This window comes from Macaca nemestrina, chromosome 15, assembly GCF_043159975.1.
Source record: "Macaca nemestrina isolate mMacNem1 chromosome 15, mMacNem.hap1, whole genome shotgun sequence".
Classification (NCBI taxonomy): Eukaryota; Metazoa; Chordata; class Mammalia; order Primates; family Cercopithecidae; genus Macaca; species Macaca nemestrina.
In genome coordinates, this window is record NC_092139.1 from 18,910,478 (window position 1) to 18,931,292 (window position 20,815).

The window sequence follows — 20,815 nt, forward strand, 5'->3', positions numbered from 1 at the left end:
GCCCTGCCTCTCTCAGTCCAGTGATCCACCAGCAGGGCAGACCCTTGCTGCAGAGGCCTGGCAATGAGAGAGACGGCTGAACCAGCGAGAGCCCCAGCAAGCACCTTCAGACCTGCTTCCTCCCTGGGCCCTAGGGAGCATGCGCTCTGTGCCTACAGGGCCCCTGAGGCTGCTCTCCTGATCCTCGACTGTGAGGCACACCTAGCTGTCTGCTCACTGTGGGGATCCAAGGCCAGCCAGAGTCTGGCTTTTGGGTTGGGGACAGGCACAGCTCCCAGTCCTCTGATCCCCAGGGGTATCCATGCAGGCTCTGCTGGGGGAGTTTGGAGCTAGGGGATGCAGGGCCTTGGACTCTTCGGACCTGCTGAGCCCAGGCAGAGGCCACCAGAGACCCAGCTGTGTGGGAGCCCCAGCTGAGGAGTGAAGGTCCAGGGACCATGAGAAGGAGCTGCTGGAGGGAGGGGATGTGGTCCCAGAAGTAGCTCCAGCTGCCTCAGCCTTCTCTGCCCTCAAGACCCTCACACATTCTTGGGGGGGTTTCTGTATTTCCTTTTACAAATGAAACAAGGTGGCAACAGGATGAGGGGTGGGGTTGGGAAGGCATTGGGACCTATATACATGGGACTTGGAGTTTGAGGTGAGGAGTTGGGGACAGGTAGGGAGGGGAGCCCTGGCAGAACCATAATCTTCCTATGTCAGTGGCAGCGGGGTCCCTGTCAGGCCCCAGGGGCCTGAGTCCCAGCAGTCCAGACCAGCACCCCTGGGGCTCCTCCTCCCCGCAGGGTATGTTAAGTGGGGTGAGGCTCGCGGCTAGGGCCCTGCTCACGGCCCGAGTCCCGGTCCTTGGCATCCGAGGAGGACGATGAGGAAGAACCAGAGCTGTGGCTGCGGCCTGACTGCCGGTAGGCAGCGCTCAGCTCCTGCAGCCGTTCAGGCGTTGGCACCCACTTGGCAAAGCCAGGGTCGTTCTGTAGGAAGAGCACGGCCGTGTTGTGGACGGCCTTGTAGTGCATTTCCTCCCTGCGGGCAAAGGCAATGGCTCAGGGTGGGGCTGGGCCTGGCCTGGCCAGCCTAGCCTCCGTCCCCTGCCCTCCCTGGCACCCACTTCTTGCAGATGTGCTGGGAGCCACTGCGGTACTCGTGCTCAAAGGCAGGCAGGATCAACTGGTGGCGTTTGAAGCGGCTCTGCTCCATGCGGGTGAGCGCTGGTGTGGGGGGTTCCCGCCACTCTGGGATGAACACGATGAAGGACAGGGGCTCCGGTGAGCTCTCAAGCAGTTTCTGTGGAAGGGGACACAGGGTGGACGTCAGGAGCTGCCTCCCAGGTGGCTGGCAATCCTGCCCTGTTGCCCACCCCTCACCCTGGCAGTGCACCCACCTCAAAGTGAGAGACCATAGCATCCATGAGCTCCTCGCAGAAGGGAGGGTTGGCCTCAAATGAACCACTCAGTGGAGCAAAGTCTAGGCAGGGCCTGGGGACAGGAGTGAGCATTTTAAGTCCTATCAGGACCCAGTCCCTCAACCAGAAACAGGTGCCATCCTCAACCCTAGGCAGCCACACTGAAGAGATGGCCTCTCCAGAAGCCAGCATTCACCCTAATTCACTGGGGCACAAGGCATAACCGTCTCCACTGAATGAATGAAGACAGTGAACGAGGCTCAGGCTGGGATGCCCATGTTCACCAAGCTGGCATTCAAATCCAGTTCTGAGCCCACCACTACCACTATAGCAGAAGCTGCACCCAGGATCCCCAGCTGCTGAGCTCTGGACCTCTGGAGGTCCTGGCCATTCTTCCTTCTGGAGACAGCATTACGTTCTCTCATCTGTGCTCACCCCCACCCCTAGTTTGTAAGGCCTCTGAGGTCTGTGGCCCCACTTCTCACTCCTCTCAGGGCCCGGGACCACGTGTTCCTATTCCATTCTGAGCTGACTCACTGAGAAACCCAGAGGCCAGCTAGGGGTGTCACATGCCTGCCCACAGAGCCAGAAAAGCTCAGACTCCCAGAAGTTAAGCAACATGTCCAAGATCACATAGCTGGTAAGAGGTGGAGGCAGGGACTCCACCCAAGCATGCCTGACACTACAGCCCAGGAAGCAGCCAGCAGAGGCGGGCCCGGTGCTCTGGAGGACCACTTCCCTGGCCTGGGTAGAGGGCAGCCCTTGGCCCTCACCCGCGGGAGCCAAAGTAGCCGTCTGTGTCGGGGAAGGCAGAACAGTACTGGCGGAAGTAACAGTTGAGGGGTGAGGCGAAGCACTCGAAGCTGACGCCGAAGAGTCGGTGGAGGGCCTCAAAGACGTGCACAGGCAGCGACCCCTGCAGGCCAGTCCCCTCATAGAGGCCCACGCCGAACATCATCTGTGGAGTGGCCATAGTCAGCGCCTGGGGCTCGCCCTCCCTGTTCCCTCCTGGGGAGCCCTCCCTGCTGCCCCAGGCCTGTACCTGGTACCGTCGGAGAAGACACCAGACCCGGGGCAGGAACCTCTCAAAGGCAGAGTCATCAATGCAGCTGTAGCGGTAAAGGAGCCACTGTGGGGTGGGACAGAGAGGAGTGGCCTTCAGCAGTGCTCCCTCATGTCCTCATCACTGGGCTCCTGCTGGGGACTCTGCTCAGGAAAGATCCCAGGCCCTGACTCGTGCCATCAGCTAGGGACTTCCTCCCCGTAGCTCTTACCAGCTTGCTGAAGTAGTTGCGGCTGACCTTGACCATCTCTCCCTTATACCGGATGCAGACCACGTTGTTCTCCATGTGCATCTCCACGCTGGGCATGGGGGGTGCAGACACAGCCAGCCGGACTGGATAGCAGTACACGAGGCGGGGCTCCACCTCAGGGGCGTCCACCTCCTCTGTGGGCAGGGAGAGCAGTGAGGGACCATACTCCTCATTCTCATGCTGCAGCCACTGTGGGCCACATGCTTTCTACTGAGAGAGGGAAGTCCCATTTCACAGATCAGTATAGTGTGGCCTAGTTCAGTAGAAAGGGAATGAAAGCCATAAAAAGAAACCAGCCAGACAATTGGCTGGGGCAGAAACAGGTGGCCTGTGTCAGCACGCTCAGTACCGAAGCAGGCCCCTGGACGCCGTGCCTTGGGCTGGTGGGCAAGAAGGCTCAGGCCTGTGGGTCCTGGTGCTGGGCAGAAGTACAAGAAATGCATCGCCATCATCGTAATAGTGACGATTCCTTATTTGGGGATCTTTTTGGGCCACACGGTTTACCTGAGTTACTTGTGAGTACTCACACAATCCTACCACCAGGTGCTGTACTTCAGTCTGGGGAAAGTGAGGCTTGCAGAGAACGGATGTAAATTCGGGTACACCTAACTACGACTCCCAGCCTATCTTTCACCACCACCATCTGGCTCTCCCTTTATCACTCCTCCCTGTTTCCCAGAGAAGTACAGCCAAAGGACACAGCAGGTTCTGCCCCAAACCAGTCCCTGGCCTTGAGGCTCAGCCTCGCTTGTCCCTTCCATCAGGGTATAGAGCTGATGGCATCACAGCTGGCTCCTCCTCCACCTTTCCCCTACCTGAGATGTTGTTTTCCTTAAGGATGGCAAGGTGCTTCTCTCGGATCCGTTTGACGTACTCCAGGGAGATGTGGTAGATCTTACTGCAGATGCCTTCCACGGAGTCCTTGGCTGCAGCTGAGACGTGGGGGCCACACTGCCTCCGCAGGTGCTCCAGGCGATCCTAGAGGAGATATTCTGGATCAGGGCGCTAGTGGAGGCCAAAGGGGCTCAGCTGGGCTGGCAGGTAACCGCAGGGCTGTTGGAGTCCAGCAGTCCTTGTTTTGAAACCAGCTCTGCTACTGACTAGCTGTGTCACTTGGACATATCCCCTGGCTTCTCTGAATCATTCCTCAAGTGCCAAGGGGACACGAGATACCTAACAGGGCAGTTTGAATATTAAATGTAATCATTTCCCTTAAGGGCTTACCAAGTGCCTGGCATACAGTAAGTGTACAATAAATGCCAGTAGCTTTTGTTGGGGTTACACTGCTAGATCCCACGGTAATTACTGGAGAAACAGACAAACCAGCATGGTCCCAGCTTACAGTGTTTGCAGTCTATTGGGGAAAGACACAATTACAAAAGAGTGTTGGTTGCTGCAGACTTGAGATTTGAGCTTTTAGCTACTTGCAAAGATGACTGTCGGGATTTGTAATTTTGCTGAATCACGTGTAAAACTGAAGAGTGAGAATGAGTCACTCTGGCTAGTGAGTACACCTACCTTTGTCACTCTCTACGTGTCAAGTACACAGTTACTATCGTGAAGTGCGAAACCTTGTCTCTTGTGAAATATGGTCCTGAAAAGAAAGCCCATTGCTAGTGCTGGTGGAGAGGTTTAAGAAGTGATAGGTTTTGGCCAGAAAACAGAATTGTTTTGGACACATTAAGAGTAGGGAATTCAATCTGATGGTAGCTCTTAACTATGATATGAATACACACACCCAAGAAAAAGCAGGCTGTCAATCTGTTTCCAAAAATCTACTCAAGGGAGATGCGGAACATTCATTAGGCTGAAAGGCAGCTACCTGTGGTGTGTGGCCAAGCATAAGACTCCATTAAGACTGTTAATGGAAATGTTCTGTGGGAGAAAGCCAGGAGCCTAGAGAAACATCTCCACAATCATGAGTTTGGGGACTGATGAACGTCAAACGTCTGCCATATTCCACAAGAATAGGCCGCTGGGGGAGGCCTTGCCCAGCCTGGACAGGCAGAGTAGGCTTCCTAGAGGAAGTGGCCACAGAGCCCTAAAACTGGCCTTCTCACCCGGGGACCCACTCACCATGTAGTCCTCCTTGGAGGCTGAGTGGTCCTTCCGAAGCCAGCTAAAGGTGTCTTCCACATTCCATTTGACCACCTTCCTACTGTCGGGGGATGCACTCCTGCCAGTCAAGGGGAGGGTAGAAGAAAGGAATGGCTTGGCTCCACCCTCCTCACTCCACTTCCATGGGCTCCCTGGGCATCAACCCCTAGCTTCCATCGCAGCCCTTGTTCTGCCTTTGGGAGCTGGCCCCACTTCTGCCACCAAGAGCAACAACAGCCCTGCATGAGACCAGGCAAGATGGCCTATGACCTCCCACTTTGATCACAGACCCATCTTGCCTGGGGCAGGAGACAGAGGCAAACCTGGACTCGATGAGCCGCCTGGCGGCCTCCGCATATTTAAAGAGCAGGCGCTTGGCTTCCTCCCGGAACTTGATTCGGGATAACCTGCATTAGACAGTGGGCAGAGTTAGAGCCCTTCTATACATGACTGGGCACAGAAACCAAATGGCCCAGGGTCATCCCCAGCTGTGGGGCTATACCTGATGGGAATGTCATTCATGATTTCACGAAACATGGAAGGTGACACGACTGGTTCACAGTTGCTGGGCAACAGGGGGTCAGATCCTTTGTCTACCACCTTGCGCTCCAGCATCCAGCGGTTGAAAGACTCCCGTGGAGGCTCAATGCCTGTAGGACAGGAGAGCTGCTGAAGGCCTGGATTTAATCAAGCAGTCCCACTTGGAGCTTGGCACATATAGGAAGCACCACATTCAGCAGTAAGCAAGACACAGTCCCACTTCAGAAGCTTCTAGGCTGCATTTCCCAAAATATTTTCTAAGAATCACTAGTTTTATAGTGTTAATAAGTATCTAGCCAGGTGTAGTGGCTCACACTTATAATCTCAGCACTTTGGAAGGCTAAGGTGGAAGGATCGCTTGAGCCCAGGAGTTCAAGACCAGCCTGGGCAACACAGTAAGATCCTGTGTTGCTAAAAAAAAAAAAAAAAAAATTAGCTGGGTGTCCCAGCTACTCGGGAGGCTGAGGCGGGAGGATCGCTTGAACCCGGGGACCGAAGCTGCAGTGAGCTGCAGTCGCGCCATTGCACTCCAACCTGGGTGACAGAGCAAGACCTTGTCTCAAAAGAAAAGAATAAAAAGGCCGGGCGCAGTGGCTCACGCCTGTAATCCCAGCACTTTGGGAGGCCGAGGTGGGTGGATCACCTGAGGTCAGGAGTTTGAGACCAGCCTGGCCAACATGGAAAAAACCCGTCTCTACTAAAAATACAAAAATTAGCTGGGCATGGTGGCATGTGCCTGCATTCCCAGCTACTCAGGAGGCTGAAGCAGGAGAATTGCTTGAACCCGGGAGGCAAAGGTTGCAGTAAGCCGAGATTGTGCCATTGCACTCCAGTCTGGGCAACAGTGAAACTCCATCTTAGAAAAAGAAGGCCGGGGCCGGGCGCGGTGGCTCAAGCCTGTAATCCCAGCACTTTGGGAGGCTGAGACGGGCGGATCACGAGGTCAGGAGATTGAGACCATCCTGGCTAACACGGTGAAACCCCGTCTCTACTAAAAAATACAAAAAACTAGCCGGGCGAAGTGGCGGGCGCCTGTAGTCCCAGCTACTTGGGAGGCTGAGGCAGGAGAATGGCGTGAACCCGGGAGGCGGAGTTTGCAGTGAGCTGAGATCCGGCCACTGCACTCCAGCCTGGGCGACAGAGCATGACTCCGTCTCAAAAAAAAAAAAAAAAAAAAGAAAAAGAAAAAGAAGGCCGGGCACGGTGGCTCACGCCTGTAATCCCAGCACTTTGGGAGGCCGAGGCGGGCGGATCACAAGGTCAGGAGATCGAGACCACGGTGAAACCCCGTCTCTACTAAAAATACAAAAAATTAGCCGGGCGCGGTTGTGGGCGCCTGTAGTCCCAGCTACTCGGGAGGCTGAGGCAGGAGAATGGCGTGAACCCGGGAGGCGGAGCTTGCAGTGAGCCGAGATCGCGCCACTGCACTCCAGCCTGGGCGACAGAGCGAGACTCCGTCTCAAAAAAAAAAAAAAAAAAAAAAAGAAAAGAAAAAGAAAAAAAAGTATTACATAATATAAAAAAAAGCGGGGGGGAGGCCAGAGGATTCTATCTTTGAGCAAAGTTAAATAGGTTTATTACTAATCATAAAAATTAAAAACTAGGCCACGCATGGTGGTTCACATCTGTAATCCCAGCACTGTGGGAGGCCAAGGCAAGCAGAAGGCTTGAGTCCAGGAGTACAAGACCAGCCTGGGCAACATAGCAAGATCGTGTCTCTTAAAAAAAAAAAAAATTGGCCAGGTGTGGTGGCTCATGCCTGTAATCCCAGTACTTTGGGAGGCTGAAGCGGGTGGATCACGACGTCAGGAGTTCAAGACCAGCCTGGCCAACACTGTGACACCCCGTCTCTACTAAAAATACAAAACTTAGCTGGGCATGGTGGTGTGTGCCTGTAATCCCACTACTCGGGAGGCTGAGGCAGGAGAATTGCTTGAACCGGGACCTGGGAGGCGGATGATGCAGTGAGCAGAGATGATGCCATTGCACTCCAGCATGGGCTACAGAGCAAGACTCCGTCTCAAAAAAAAAAAATTTTAAACTACAGTTTATTTAATACTTATCCATTTTACTTAATCCTTGTCATAGAATCCTAAGGTATAATACTCTTTGTTTTTTTGGTTTTTTTGAAACAGGGTCTTGCTCTGTCGCTCAGGCTGGAGTGCATTGGCGTGATCATGCCTCACCACGGGGCCCCACTTCGCCATTCCCAAGCTGGCCTGGTCAAGCCTGGCTCTTGCTAAAGGTGGGTGGAAATAAAGGAGGTCGCAGCCCAGAGGCAGATACCCTCTCGCTGCTGGCACAGCTCCCGGTAGTGCTGCCGAAGCTTCAAGATGAGCTGAGAGCGGAGCAGCTCCACTTCAGGGTGTGGGGGCAGCACCTCTGAAGGCCCCCGGTGCTTGATGACAGCATTGGTCTGGATGTCCAGGTCCCAGTAGACCCTTGGGGCACAGAGAGGAGTGATGAAGATGCCCTGGCCACCCACACCACACCCCACAGTCCCAGACAGGCTGACGCTAGCAGTGGGTGCCCCCAAGCCAATCAGCGGGGACTCACTCAGTGGGTCGCAGGAGAGCTGCCTGCTGTTTATCTTCAGGGGACGTACCCCACATCTTCAGCGTTGGGGTTCCTGGGACACTGGGGGAGCTGGGCACCGACTGGCCTGTGGGTGTCACTGGGATTTCAATCTGTAGTGAAAGTCACAAAGGTGTCAAGTCAGGAGATTCACCAGAGAGGCTCCATCCAATACAGTGCACACCTGGTGAACTGTGTCCCGGGCCCCCCTCCTGGCTGGCCTGCCGACGCCTAGCCCCTGCAGGGAGCCTGCGGGCTGCCCATCTGAGCTGGCTGCTCAGCAGCCGGTTCCTGGCCGCAGACACTCACCTTGGGCTTCTTCACACCATTGCCGCTTGGCTGCTCTTCCGAGAGCTGCCGCTTTCTGGGCTTGTTCTCAGCCGGGGGGGTTTCCACCAAGCTTGAGTCTTGGGGCAGTGGGGTCGCATTCAGCCCCAAAGGGTCCGACTGGTGGAGGGAGACCAGCAGAGTTGCAACCAGGGCCAGCGGCTTAGGAGCCCCAGGACTTTGAATCCTCAGGCCCTCCCACCCCTGCTCCTACTCCTTAGAGAAGAGCAGAGGGGCTGGGATACAGGCAGAGAACACTGGGCTCCAGTCCTGCCTGCAACTTGCAACTGCGACAGGGTGTGTTACTTCCCTTCCAGTTCTCTTACCTTCAGAATGGCCATGCTAAGCCCTACATCACCACTGAGATTAAATGAGTCAGTGAACATGACTTGCTTAACATGGCATCTGGCATGAGATCAGTACACATTACACATTATTTTCCTCAAGAACAGAATGAAAGGAATAAAGGAAAAGCTCAAAAACTGCTTATTGTTGTAAAAAGCAAAGCCCTGCAGATAGGACTCTTGGTAACACCCAGAGAACGCATAGCGGTGAGTAGTGCAGCCCTGAATTCACATCAGATGCGCGTCCTGCTCTGTCTATTACTAACTGTGAGGTTTTGTACCAGTGGTTCCCCATCTTTGAACCTCAGTGTCTTCACATGCAAAACGGAGATGCCAACTATTTTGACTGTGCCCAGTAAAGACATGCTGCCCCAGCTGAGAAGGATCCAAAAGCCCATGTTCCCGCCAAACAGCCCATGCCTGTACTTCCCGTCGTACTGACATGTCAGATCCTAGAATGTTCTTTCCCTCCCCACACACACTCGCTAACCCTCTCGCCTTAAACACTCATTCTCAGGGCTTTTCCCATCATCTTGCCTTTCCCAGAGTAGGTCAGGATCCAGATGTACTATAACACTTCCTCATACACGGACCACAACTGTCATCCTACTGTCTGCTGGCAGCCCATGGGTGCTCTGCGACCGCAGGGAGCAAGTCTGCCTTTTCCATTCCTGCCTTGCGGTGCAGCACCCACCGCGCAGCAGCCATGCAATCATCTGTTTACTTGTCAGTCTACCCCATCTGAGTGTAGGTTCTATGAGGGCAGGAACTGTGTGTGTCTTGCTTGTCATTGTATCTGCAGGTGCCAGCACAGGGCTGGGCACTGAACGGCTGGCTCCTCAGGGTACATTTGGGGAAGGCCCAGGTGCCAGAAGCCACTCTGAGACCCCCCACCCTAGGCTGGCACTCACAATCACATCGTGCTGCCCCAGCACGGGCATCTCCCACAGGGACTGGTTGGTGAATCGGTTGAAGTAGTAGGGACGATTCTCCCTCCGGCTCCAGCACTTCTCCCAGCCTGCATGGACCAGCTCCTCTGCAAACAGGCATGGGGCCCAGCCAGGGTCAGGGCTACTCCCAGGGTGCCCTTCCTACCCCACCACCCCACTGCTGCTCCCCCTCAGTACCTGGGAGGTCCTGCACCAGGCGGATTGGCTTTGGAGAACAGGGCTGGCTCTGATTGGAGGTACCTGGGGAGTGACTCAGCAGGGACGCTTCCTCCCGGGGGCTGCCGTGATTCTCATTGGCCATCTCTGCACCCACAAAGGACCTGCCACACAGAGGACCAAAGAGTGTCAGCTCCACCCCCTCACCCGCCAATTATAATCCACCCAGGGCCCCAGTGACCACCCATGGATGTGGAGAAATCCAATCAGGTCCTGTCCTGGAGAGCCAGCATGGTGCCACACAGCATCCCTGGGATCTAAGCTGCAATTCCAGTTGTTCAATGGGTGCACTCCTGCTGCTTCCTCTGCCTAAAATTCCCCTCCCCCTCTTCTCTGCCTGGCTTGCTACTGTGTTCACATCCTCCAGGAAGCCTTCCTTGACTCTCCCCTCCCGAGGTCAGGTGGTCAGAGCTCCTCCTCAGGGCCGTGAACACCTCTGTCATAGCACTCAGATGGTCTGGTCTATCAGCTGGGTTTGTCTCCCCATTAAACTGTCAGAACTCCCAGGAATAGGAACTGGGTCCAATTCAGCTCTCTCCTGGGCTCAGGCATAGGACCTGGACCCAACAGAAGCACTATTGATTCTGCAAATATTTACAAAGCACCAAGAGCAGCAAACAAGACAGAACAAGATCTGCCCTTGAGAAGCAATTCCTACAAGAAGGAACAGTAACAACTTTCAGGAGGAGATGGGATTTTACTGCTTCTATCCAGTAAAATCTAAAAGGAACAAAGCACACTAGGGAAGGGCATGGAATCTAATTGGTCACCTTATTTTACATTACATGGCAGGAAGCAGCTGTTGCTAAAATAACCAATGCAACTGAGAAGGACGATCTAAATGACTCCTTCATAATCCCCAGGTGAACATTTACTGTAAGTACCAGCAAGGAGGCCAGTTCCTTCAGATCTGTATTCCCTACTCCCCCACCCAAAGCATGCCCAGCAGGAGCCTCAGAAGCCAAAGTGCTTCTGGCCTGGGGCTGTCAGACAACTGGGAGCTAAGACAGACTTGATGATGCTAAATTTGTTTTCAGTAGGTCACACTTCCCAAAAGAAATCAAACTTTTACCCACAACAAGACCACAAAGGCAGGCTTAATAATCAGTTATCTTTTCATGCTGAAATTTTATCAACTCATTGTGGTCACACTGATTTTCTCATGCTGATCAGAAGCTCTGATTGGTTGTTGACGACATCAGAGGAATCATTGGGACACTGATTTTATTGTACACTTCGTCACAGACTTCTTCATTAATTTAGAAAGGGAAAAGTGAATGGTTACTCCATCGGTACAGTTTGGCAGATAAAAACGCAGGGAGCAACAGGACATTAATGTACAACAAAAAGGGCCTTGATAACAAAAAGGTTGAGAACCACTGACCAAGGTATGAAAAAAACGAAGCTGCCTGGATTCTCTGGGCAGGAAGAATTCCTGGTGCCTTAGGGGCTGAGCCCACAGGTTTCAAGACTGAATGAAGTCCCCCTTTCTCTCACCCTCTGGGGTCTGCAATGCTAGCATGAGAGGCTTTTCTTCTCCAGCCGGATGGACCCCCACAGGGTCCCACAGAGGCGAGGAAAGGCCTGCAGGAAGACTCAGCACAGACGGATGGGCTGGTCAGCAGTGAAGTGGACGGGGCCCCAGGGGATTCCTTGCATCAGCAGCTGGAAAGCAAATAGGAAAATAGACAGTCACAGACCTGTGGGATGCTGCAGGGCGGGGACAACAAGAGGGGCAAAAACAAAGAGCAAGCTGGGGGCCTCCAGTGCAGGACACATCGGGAGAGGGGATGAGGGAATACAGGAGATGAAAATGATACCTCTTAAGCTTTCTCACCAATAGGTTTGCTTTCATGGGCACATGACCTGCACGACTGCACAGGGACCCACATTCAGGAAAGCCCTGAGCTTGGTTTGAGGCTCTGCTGTCACTGTCTTAAAATTTTTAATAACTTTTTAACAAGGAGCTCGCATTTTCATTTTGCACACTGGGCCCCACAAACTCTGTAGCCAGTCCTGCCAACTTAAATACCCTTAGGCTGGGCATGGTGGCTTTGGCAACTTGGCCGGGGTGGAAGGATTTCTTGAGGCTAGGAGTTCAAAACCAGCCTTGGCAACATAGTGAGACCCCCCCAGCTCTACGACAAATAAAACTTTTTGTTTGGTTTTGAGACAGTCTCACTCTGTTGTCCAGGACGGAGTACACTGCATGATCTCAACTCACTGCAACCTCCACCTCCTGGGTTCAAGCGATTCTCCTGTGTCAGCCTCTCGAGTAGCTGGGATTACAGGCATGAGCCACACCTGGCTAAATTTTTTGTACTTTTAGTAGAGACGGGGTCTCACCATGTTGGCCAGGCTGGTCCGAACTCCTGACCTCAAGAGATCCACCCACCTGGGCCTCCCAAAGTGCTGGGATTACAGGTGTGAGCCATTGCGCCAGGCCCAAATAAAACAAACAAACAAAAAGCACCTGCAGTCCCAGCTACTCAGGAGGCTGAGGTGGAAGGGTCACTTGAGCCCAGGAGCTCGAGGCTGCAGTGAAGTATAATCATGCCACTGTGCTCCAGCCTGGGTGACAGGGCAAGACCTCATCTCTTTTTTTGTTCTTTTTTTTTTTTTTTAGTGTATCTTTTTTTTTTTTTTTTGAGACAGTTTCACTCTTGTTGCCCAGGCTGAAGCGCAATGGCGTGATCTCGGCTCACCACAACCTCCACCTTCCAGGTTCAAGCGATTATCCTGCCTCAGCCTCCCGAGTAGCTGGGATTACAGGCATGCGCCACCAAACCTGGCTAATTTTGTATTTTTAGTAGAGACGGGGTTTCTCCGTGTGGGTCAGCAAACTCCCGACCTTAGGTGATCTGCCCACCTTGGCCTCCCAAAGTGCTGGGATTACAGGCGTGAGCCACCGCGCCCGGCCAAGACTTCGTCTCTTAAAAAATAAAGTACCCTTAGACCAGAGAAAAATCAACAAACATACATATCACTGATCTGGGGGACACAATCCCAAGCCTCCCACAGCAAATGAAAGGACACGCTCTGAACGTCTTGCAAAAATAAAAACATGCAAACGCCGTATATGACACATCTTGTTCGCCTTTATTGAAAAACGTTTTTCCCAAGAAACAAACATCCTGTGATATTGATGCACCGGGTAGATGAACTTCGCAGAATACGCACAAGCGGCACAGCTTAGTGTGAGGCTAAATGGGGACACTGCAGTATTTCCAAAGCCAGCTGTGCATCAGAATCATCTCGGAGTTTGTGGAAAAAAAAAAAAAAAAATTCAGACGCCTGTGCCTCACTGAGCATCTCAGGAGCCAGAAATACGGAGGGGAGGCACACAAGAATTTGTATTTTTAAAACGCACCCTAAGAGACAGGATGACTCATTTTTTCACACTATTTGAAAAAATTTAGCCATTTTTTGCGATTAAAACCATTTTTAATTCCCTATGTGACTTGAGTGCAGCAGGTCTGTGGCCGAAGTACCAGCCCTGGGGTTGGACAGACCCGGATTCGAGGCCCTTCTGCTTCCCGGCTTATAAACCGGAATCACTCGACCGTTATGTGTAGAGTCCAGCATTGTACGCTCCCAGTAAGACATAACTGCTCTTAAGATAACATTTTTATTTATCCTGTGGCTTCCCGACCCCCACGCATACCGCAGTTTGACAATTACCGCTACTCAAGGATAAACAACTGTATCTGCGCAACCAGAGGAACCCACCAGAAGCCAGAGTCCGAATCCGGGATTGGAGGCAGGTGGGGCGGAACCATCTCCGCAATATACCAATCAGAATTCTCCGGCCCAGTAGGGAGGAGTCAAAGGGCGAACAAAGTGCGCAGCCGCGAGGGCGAGAAGCGGCCAACCCCAGCGCGCGCGCGCGCGCACCTTCCCCTCCCCCACCTCAGCGAGGGTGGGCTGTTTGGCGCGCGCGCGCGCCGGCCCATCTCCCGGGCTCCGCCCCCCGCCCCGCCGCGCGCTCCCGCCCCCGGGCTGAGGCGACTCAGAGTCGGAGCCCGACACAAAGGCGGTGGCGGCGGCAGCAGCGGAGGGGCCCTAGAGGCCGCTCCGCTCGGGCTCTTCGGGCCCACCTCCCTCACTTCGGCCACCGGTGCGGCTGCCCACCCGCGGGTCTAAGATGGCGGCGGCAACAGAGATGGGGCAAGAGGCAGCCCCGAGCAGAAAGCGCCGGAGGGGCCGCCGCCGCCCAGCTTCGGATCCCTAGACCCTGGCGCGGCTCGCTGCGGGACCATGGCTTCCTGGGACTCTTACCTGCCCGGAGCGGACTCGAGGGGACGCGGCTACACGTTCTGCTCGACCGCCCGTTTTGCCGCCTCCGCCTCGCCCTCCCCAGCGCCGCTGCCGCCATCTTGTGTCCCGGGCCGGGACTCCGCGCTGCGCATGCGCTGGTACCGCCTCTGAGGGACCTCGCCACGGCCGTGCCGCCATCTTGAGTGTGGCAGGATCGGCTGGCTCCTCGCACCCAGCTTGCTTTCGGCCCCCTCCCCTTCTTCCCATCCGTCCCTGCTGTGCCTTGTGGCGCTGAGGAGGGGGAGAGAGCTTTGTAGGCCTGCGGGTGGACTGAGGAAGGAATGAATTCACTGGCACGCCCTCGCCTCAGTTTACCCCGCGAGCTCACACGCAGGGGCCGGATGTGGGCGGTGGGCGGTGCGCGGCGGGGTCTTACTGAGCTTGCGCACTAGGGGGCGTGGGGGCTGTCTTAGAACCAGCTGGGGTCTCGGGCTGGGCTGCCGGCCTAGGGGAGGAGTCCTGGTGACGCAGGCTCTGGACGTAGCGGGGACCTGGGTCCCGGCACCCGCGCGGCTCTGCCGCTTTCGGCCAGTCTCCCCTCTCTGGGCCTCTGTGCTGCCTGCTGACGGAATGTTGTGCAGCCCTGCCCCATGCCTGGGCTACATACACATGGAACTCAGGCTGCAAATGCTCTTGAGTAGAAGCAACTTAAACCAGCCTTCGGGGGCAAGTAATAGAGATGGCTTTGGGCAAAGTTGGGAAATCAACTAAATGCATCGTAGGGCCTTTCCAGCATTGACATCTGTGGCCGTTAGTTGCAGTTCAAAACCTCACCGAGCCCTCAAACCGGCTACAGAGGGTAGCCTGGCAGGGAACCGGCAGTGTGAGGTGCAGGATTCTTTTTGGTAGGGGCCTGCAGGCGTCAGAATGGTAGCTCCACCCATCTCCGGCCTCCCCAGTAAGCAGCCCTTCCAGTGCTAGCTTGAGGAGAGGACAAGCTTGCCACCTGCTGTCATACCGGCGCTTGTATGAAGCCAGGGGCTGGCTGTAGGTGCCCCGGCTGGGCAGCCTCTGGGATGTCCATGGTCCCGGCTGCACGCCAGCGTGGGGGCAGGCAGGGGGAGGCTCAACAAAAACGGAGGCACTGGTATGAGTAGTAATTGAGAACAAGGGTTCAGATCCTCATCTGATTTCAATCCCTGCTCTTCCACCCAAAATGTGTGGACTTGAAGGAGTTAACCAATTTAAATTTTAGTTTCCTCAGTGGAAAATAATAAATCCGCCTACCTCGTAAAGATTTGGTGAGAATAGGGCCGGGCGCGGTGGCTCAAGCCTGTAATCCCAGCACTTTGGGAGGCCGAGACGGGCGGATCACGAGGTCAGGAGATCGAGACCATCCTGGCTAACACAGTGAAACCCCGTCTCTACTAAAAATACAAAAAAACTTAGCCGGGCGAGGTGGTGGGCGCCTGTAGTCCCAGCTACTCGGGAGGCTGAGGCAGGAGAATGGCGTGAACCCAGGAGGCGGAGCTTGCAGTGAGCTGAGATCCGGCCACTGCACTCCAGCCTGGGTGACAGAGCGAGACTCCGTCTCAAAAAAAAAAAAAAAAAAAAAAAAAAAAAGATTTGGTGAGAATTAACTCAGGTGATGCATGTGAAGTCCTCAGCACAATACCTGGCTCTTCCTAAGTGATGAATCAGTGTTAGACGTGATCGTCTCACAGTGGTGTGAGCATTGCTTTAAGTAGATTTGAGCCCTCCAGAAATAAGCAACCTCTATATAGGAAAGGCAGTTCCTGCCCTCGCAGAGCTTCCCGTTCAGATAAGAGGCCTGATGGGAAACCAGACTCCTGGGCCCTAAGTTCTGGAAGGGTGGGGTGGCAGTTTTGATTTATGCCTGCTGCGCTGGCATAATTACTAATATTGCCTCATTTCTCAGAAGTAGCCTGCTTTGGGCTGGGCGTGGTGGCTCACCCCCGTAATCCCAGCACTTTGAGAGGCCGAGGCAGGTGGATCACCTGAGGTCAGGAATTCAAGACCAGCCTGGCCAACACGGCAAAACCCTGTCTCTACTAAAAATACAAAATTAGCCCGGTGTGGTGGCGTATGTCTGTAATCCCAGCTAATCGGGAGGCTGAGGCAGGAGAATCACATGAACCAGGAAGGTGGAGGTTGCAGTGAGCCGAGATCGCGCCACTGCACCCCAGTCTGGGCGACAGAGCGAGACTCCCGTCTCAAAAGTCTTGCTTTGGACAGTAAACTACACGGTCACTCTTGACGTACGGAATGCCGAGTTTTCCAAGCCCATGCCCCCCAGCTAGTCCGCGCTTTCACTAAAGTTTGAAAACCGTATAGTGATTGTTATCCTTTTTTTTTTTTTTTTTTTTTTTTGAGACAGAGCCCAGGCTGGATTGCAGTGGCGCGATCTTGGCTCACTACAACCTCTCCCTCCTGGGTTCAAGCAATTCTCCTGCCTCAGCCTCCCAAGTAGCTGGGATTACAGGCGCATGCCACCGTACCCAGCTAAATTTTTTTTGTATTTTTAGTAGAGACGGTGTTTCGTTATGTTGGCCAGGCTGCTCTCAAACTCCTGACCTCGTAATCCGCCCACCTTGGCCCCTCAAAGTGCTGGGATTACAGGCCACCGCGCCCAACCTTTTATCTATTCTTTCATGTTTTCAAAGTATTTTCTCTTTTTTTTTTTTTTTTTTTTTGAGACGGAGTCTCGCTCTGTCGCCCAGGCTGGAGTGCAGTGGCCGGATCTCAGCTCACTGCAAGCTCCGCCTCCTGGGTTCACGCCATTCTCCTGTCTCAGCCTCCCGAGTAGCTGGGACTACAGGCGCCCGCCACCTCGCCCGGCTAGTTTTTTTGTATTTTTTAGTAGAGACGGGGTTTCACCGTGTTAGCCAGGATGGATTCGATCTCCTGACCTCGTGATCCTCCCGTCTCGGCCTCCCAAAGTGCTGGGATTACAGGCTTGAGCCACCGCGCCCGGCCCAAAGTATTTTCTCATTCATGGTTCAGATTATCTTAACTGATAACCAAGGTACCAGACATCCCAAGTGCCTAGTCTTCTGTTTTATCGTGGAATCCTGTGAATTATTACCTCAAATCTGCACAGGAGCAAACAGGTTGGAGTGAGGGACAGGGGTGAAGTCATCGTCCATGTTCACACAGCCATCAAGTAACAAGAAAACTGGTATTTTAAGCCCAGCGTTCTCAACACCAAAATGCGAGGCTGGTTCCATTAAGCCACACTGGCCTCCCTGTTTTGTGAATAAGGGATCTGGATTCAGGGTAAGTGACTGGCCTGAGTTGACACAGTGGCCCTGGATAGTTCAATCTTTTTTTTTTTTTTTTTTTTTTTTTTTTTTAAGACGGAGTTTCACTCTTGTTGCCCGTTAGGAGTGCAATGGCACAATCTTGGCTCACCGCAACCTCCGCATCTAGGATTCAGGCGATTCTCCTGCCTCAGGCCCCCGATTAGCTGGGATTACAGGCATGCGCCACCACACCTGGCTAATTTTGTATTTTTAGTAGAGACAGAGTTTGTCCGTGTTGGTCAGGCTGGTCTCGAACTCCTGACCTCAGGTGATCCGCCCACCTCGGCTTCCCAAAGTGCTGGGATTACAGGTGTGAGCCACCGCCCCTGGCCTGGATAGTTCAATATCTTAAAAGATTCTCTACCTCACAGTGTTCAGCACTGCTTTTCACCTGATACATGCCTAATCTTCTCCCTTTGCTCACTTTCCACATGTAGTCAAAACCAGCCTCTTCTCAGCTGAGTGCAGTGGCTCACACATGTAATCCCAGCACTTTGGGAGATGAGATAGGTGGATCACCTGAGGGCAGCAGTTTGAGACCAGCCTGGCCAACAGGGTGAAACCCCATCTGTACTGAAAATACAAAAATTAGCTGGGCATGGTGTCAAGGGCCTGTAATTCCAGCTACTCAGGAGGCTAAGGCAGGAGAATCACTTAAACCTGGGAGGAAGAGGTTGCAATGAGCTGAGATTACACCATTGCACTCTATCCTAGGTGACAGGAGCAAAACTCCAACAAAACAAAAGCCAACCTCACCATCCTAATGACTACCTTAGAGCCGGCTTTTCCCACCCCTGCCCCTATTTTTTTTAGAAGCAGGGTCTCAGTCTATCTCCCAGACTGATGTGCACTCATAGCTCATTGTAACCTTGAACTCCTTGCCTTAAGCGATCCTCCTGCCTCAGCCTCCCAAAGTGCTGGGATTACAGGCGTGAGCCACCACACACAGTCCAGTTTTTTTTTTTTTTTTTTTTTTTTTGGAAAGGAGTCTTGCTCATGTCACCCAGGCTAGAGTGCAGTGGCGCGATCTCGGCTCACTGCAACCTCTGCCTCCCAGGTTCAAGTGATTTTTCTGCCTCAGCCTCCCAAGTAGCTGAGACTACAGATGCTTGCCACCATGTCCGGCTAGTGTTTTTTTGTTTTTTTTTTGTTGTTGTTTTGTATTTTTAGTAGAGACGGGGTTTCACCACATTGGCCAGGCTGGTCTTGAACTCCTGACCTCAGGTGATTCACCTCAGCCTCCCAAAGACAAACTTCTAAAACCTTTTTATTGTTAAGAATAGCATATGGGGCCGGGTGCAGTGGCTCACGCCTGTAATCCCAGCACTTTGGGAGGCCTAAGTGGGCAGATCATGAGGTCAGGAGATGGAGTACATCCTGAGCAACATGGTGAAACCCCATCTCTACTGAAATACAAAAAAATTAGCCGGGCATGGTGGCACACACCTGTAGTTCCAGCTACTCCAGAGGCTGAGACAGGGACACCACTTGAACCTGGGAGGCAGAAGCTGCAGTGAGCCAAGATCGCACCACCGCATTCCAGCCTGGTGACACAGCAAGACTCTGTCTCAAAAAAAAAAAAAAAAAAAAGAATGGCATATAATAGATTGGCACAGTGTCTCAAGCCTGTAATCACCAACACTTTGGGAGTCCAAGTGGGAGGATACCTTGAGGTCAAGAGTTAGAGACCAGCCTGGGCAATGTAGCAAGACTCTGAAAATTTTTAAAAATAACATTAGCTGGGCATGGTGGTATGGGCCTGTACTTTCAGCCACTTGGGAGTCTGAGGTGGGAGGATCACTTGAGCCCCGGATGTCGAAGCTGCGATGAGCTACGATAGTGCCACTGCACTCCAGCCTGGGAGACAGAGATCATGTCTTAAAAATAATTGGGTGCAGTGGCTCATGCCTGTAATTCTAACACTTTGGGAGGTGGAGGTGGGTGGATTGCTTGAGTCCAGGAGTTTGAGACCACCCTGGGTAACATGGTGAAATCCCCATCTCTACAAAAAATACAAAAATTAGCCAGGTGTGGAAGCACACGCCTCTAGTCTCAGCTATTTAGGGGGCTGAGGTGGAAGGATCACTTGAGCCCAGGAGGTCAAAACTGCAGTGAACCGTGATCACGCCTCTGCACTCCAGCCTGGGCTACAGAGCAAGACCCTGTCTCAAAAAAATAAATACGGCCGGGCGCGGTGGCTCAAGCCTGTAATCCCAGCACTTTGGGAGGCCGAGACGGGCGGATCACAAGGTCAGGAAATCGAGACCATCCTGGCTAACATGGTGAAACCCCGTCTCTACTAAAAATACAAAAAACTAGCCGGGCGAGGTGGCGGGCGCCTGTAGTCCCAGCTACTTGGGAGGCTGAGGCAGGAGAATGGCGTAAACCCGGGAGGCGGAGCTTGCAGTGAGCTGAGATCCGGCCACTGCACTCCAGCCTGGGCGACAAAGCGAGACTCTGTCTCAAAAAAAAAAAAAAAAAAAAAAAAAAAAAAAAAAATAGGCTGGGCACGGTGGCTCACACCTGTAATCCCGGCACTTTGGGAGGCCGAGGCGGGAGGATCATGAGATCAGGAGTTTGAGACCAGCCTGGCCAACATAGTGAAACACCGTCTCTACTAAAAATACAAAAAATTAGCTGGGCATGGTGGCGCATGCCTATAGTCCCAGCTACTCGGGAGGCTGAGGCAGGAGAATCGCTTGAACCCGGGAGGTGGAGGTTGTGATGAGCCGAAATTAGACCACTGCACCCCAGCCTGGGCAACAGAGCGAGACTCCGTTCCAAGAAAAAAAAAAAAAAAAAGAATAGCGCACATATACAAAAGTGCACAAAACATAAATGTAAAACCGAATGATTTATCAAAAAGTGAGCACCTGGCTTAGCATCACCCATGCAATGGTACTGAACAGTCAAGCAGAAGGCCCCGCAGGGTAATTGCTGTTCCAACTACTTTTGTGATAATCACTTCCTTGCTTCCTTGCTTTTGGAGTTGTACCACCTGAGAATGTGTCCTAAACACTAAAGTTTTGCCTGTTCCTTGAACTTTATATAAATTGAATTATACAGTATTATTTTGTGTCTGGCTTCTTTTGCACAAGAGTACACTTGGAAAACTCATTTATGTTGTTTCATATAGCTATGGTGAGTTCATTTTCATTGCTGTTTTTTTGTTTTCCACTGTATATTTATCTACTCTCTTGTTAAGAGATCTAAGTGAAGCCTCCCACCTGCCATACCTCTCAATTTCTTTTTAAAAAATTATTTTTATTATTTTTATTTTTTTAGACGGAGTCTCGCTCTGTCGCCCAGGCTGGAGTGCAGTAGCACGATCTCGGCTTGCTGCAACCTCTGCCTCCCGGGTTCAAGTGATTCTTCTGCCTCAGTCACTCAAGTAGCTGGGATTACAGGCACCCGCTATGACGCCCAGCTAATTTTTGTATTTTTAGTAGAGACAGGGTTTCTCCATGTTGGCCAG

The 20,815-nt window shown here is 53.0% G+C and overlaps 2 protein-coding genes across 4 annotated transcripts; one reads left to right on the forward strand and one right to left on the reverse strand.

Annotated features, from left to right (window-relative positions):
* Positions 1 to 60: 60 nt before the first annotated feature.
* Positions 61 to 14,174, reverse strand: LOC105496464 (phosphorylated CTD interacting factor 1). Of its 3 annotated transcripts, none has more exons than XM_011766906.3 (17): positions 14,039 to 14,174; positions 11,258 to 11,425; positions 9,722 to 9,864; positions 9,506 to 9,630; positions 8,233 to 8,370; positions 7,906 to 8,036; positions 7,636 to 7,790; positions 5,312 to 5,459; positions 5,133 to 5,216; positions 4,789 to 4,888; positions 3,528 to 3,690; positions 2,674 to 2,846; positions 2,442 to 2,528; positions 2,173 to 2,357; positions 1,379 to 1,472; positions 1,106 to 1,281; positions 61 to 1,020 (listed from the first exon to the last, which is right to left on the reverse strand). In XM_011766906.3, exons 3-17 carry the CDS (start codon positions 9,843 to 9,845, stop codon positions 789 to 791), a joined length of 2,115 nt encoding a protein of 704 aa, XP_011765208.1. In that variant the 5' UTR covers positions 9,846 to 9,864; positions 11,258 to 11,425; positions 14,039 to 14,174; the 3' UTR covers positions 61 to 788. The 3 variants fall into 3 exon arrangements, with proteins under 3 accessions (XP_011765208.1, XP_011765210.1, XP_011765211.1); XM_011766908.3 differs by lacking the exon at positions 14,039 to 14,174 and adding an exon at positions 13,490 to 13,609; XM_011766909.3 differs by lacking the exon at positions 8,233 to 8,370.
* On the forward strand, positions 12,919 to 20,145 carry LOC139358351 (uncharacterized). Its single transcript, XM_071078901.1, has 2 exons — positions 12,919 to 12,957; positions 13,453 to 20,145. Exons 1-2 carry the CDS (start codon positions 12,919 to 12,921, stop codon positions 14,218 to 14,220), a joined length of 807 nt encoding a protein of 268 aa, XP_070935002.1. The 3' UTR covers positions 14,221 to 20,145.
* Positions 20,146 to 20,815: the final 670 nt, after the last annotated feature.

Bases quoted from the DNA above. Each gene is read 5' to 3' on its own strand.
- LOC139358351 (XM_071078901.1), top strand. From the start codon at position 12,919: ATGAACTTCGCAGAATACGCACAAGCGGCACAGCTTAGT. The intron at 12,958-13,452 runs GTGAGGCTAAAT...CCGCTACTCAAG, and splicing joins CACAAGCGGCACAGCTTAGT to GATAAACAACTGTATCTGCG.
- LOC105496464 (XM_011766906.3), bottom strand. From the start codon at position 9,845: ATGGCCAATGAGAATCACGGCAGCCCCCGGGAGGAAGCGTCCCTGCTG. The intron at 2,847-3,527 runs GTAGGGGAAAGG...CCCTGCCCACAG, and splicing joins TAAGGAAAACAACATCTCAG to AGGAGGTGGACGCCCCTGAG. The intron at 1,021-1,105 runs GTGGGTGCCAGG...CTTTGCCCGCAG, and splicing joins TCCCAGCACATCTGCAAGAA to GGAGGAAATGCACTACAAGG.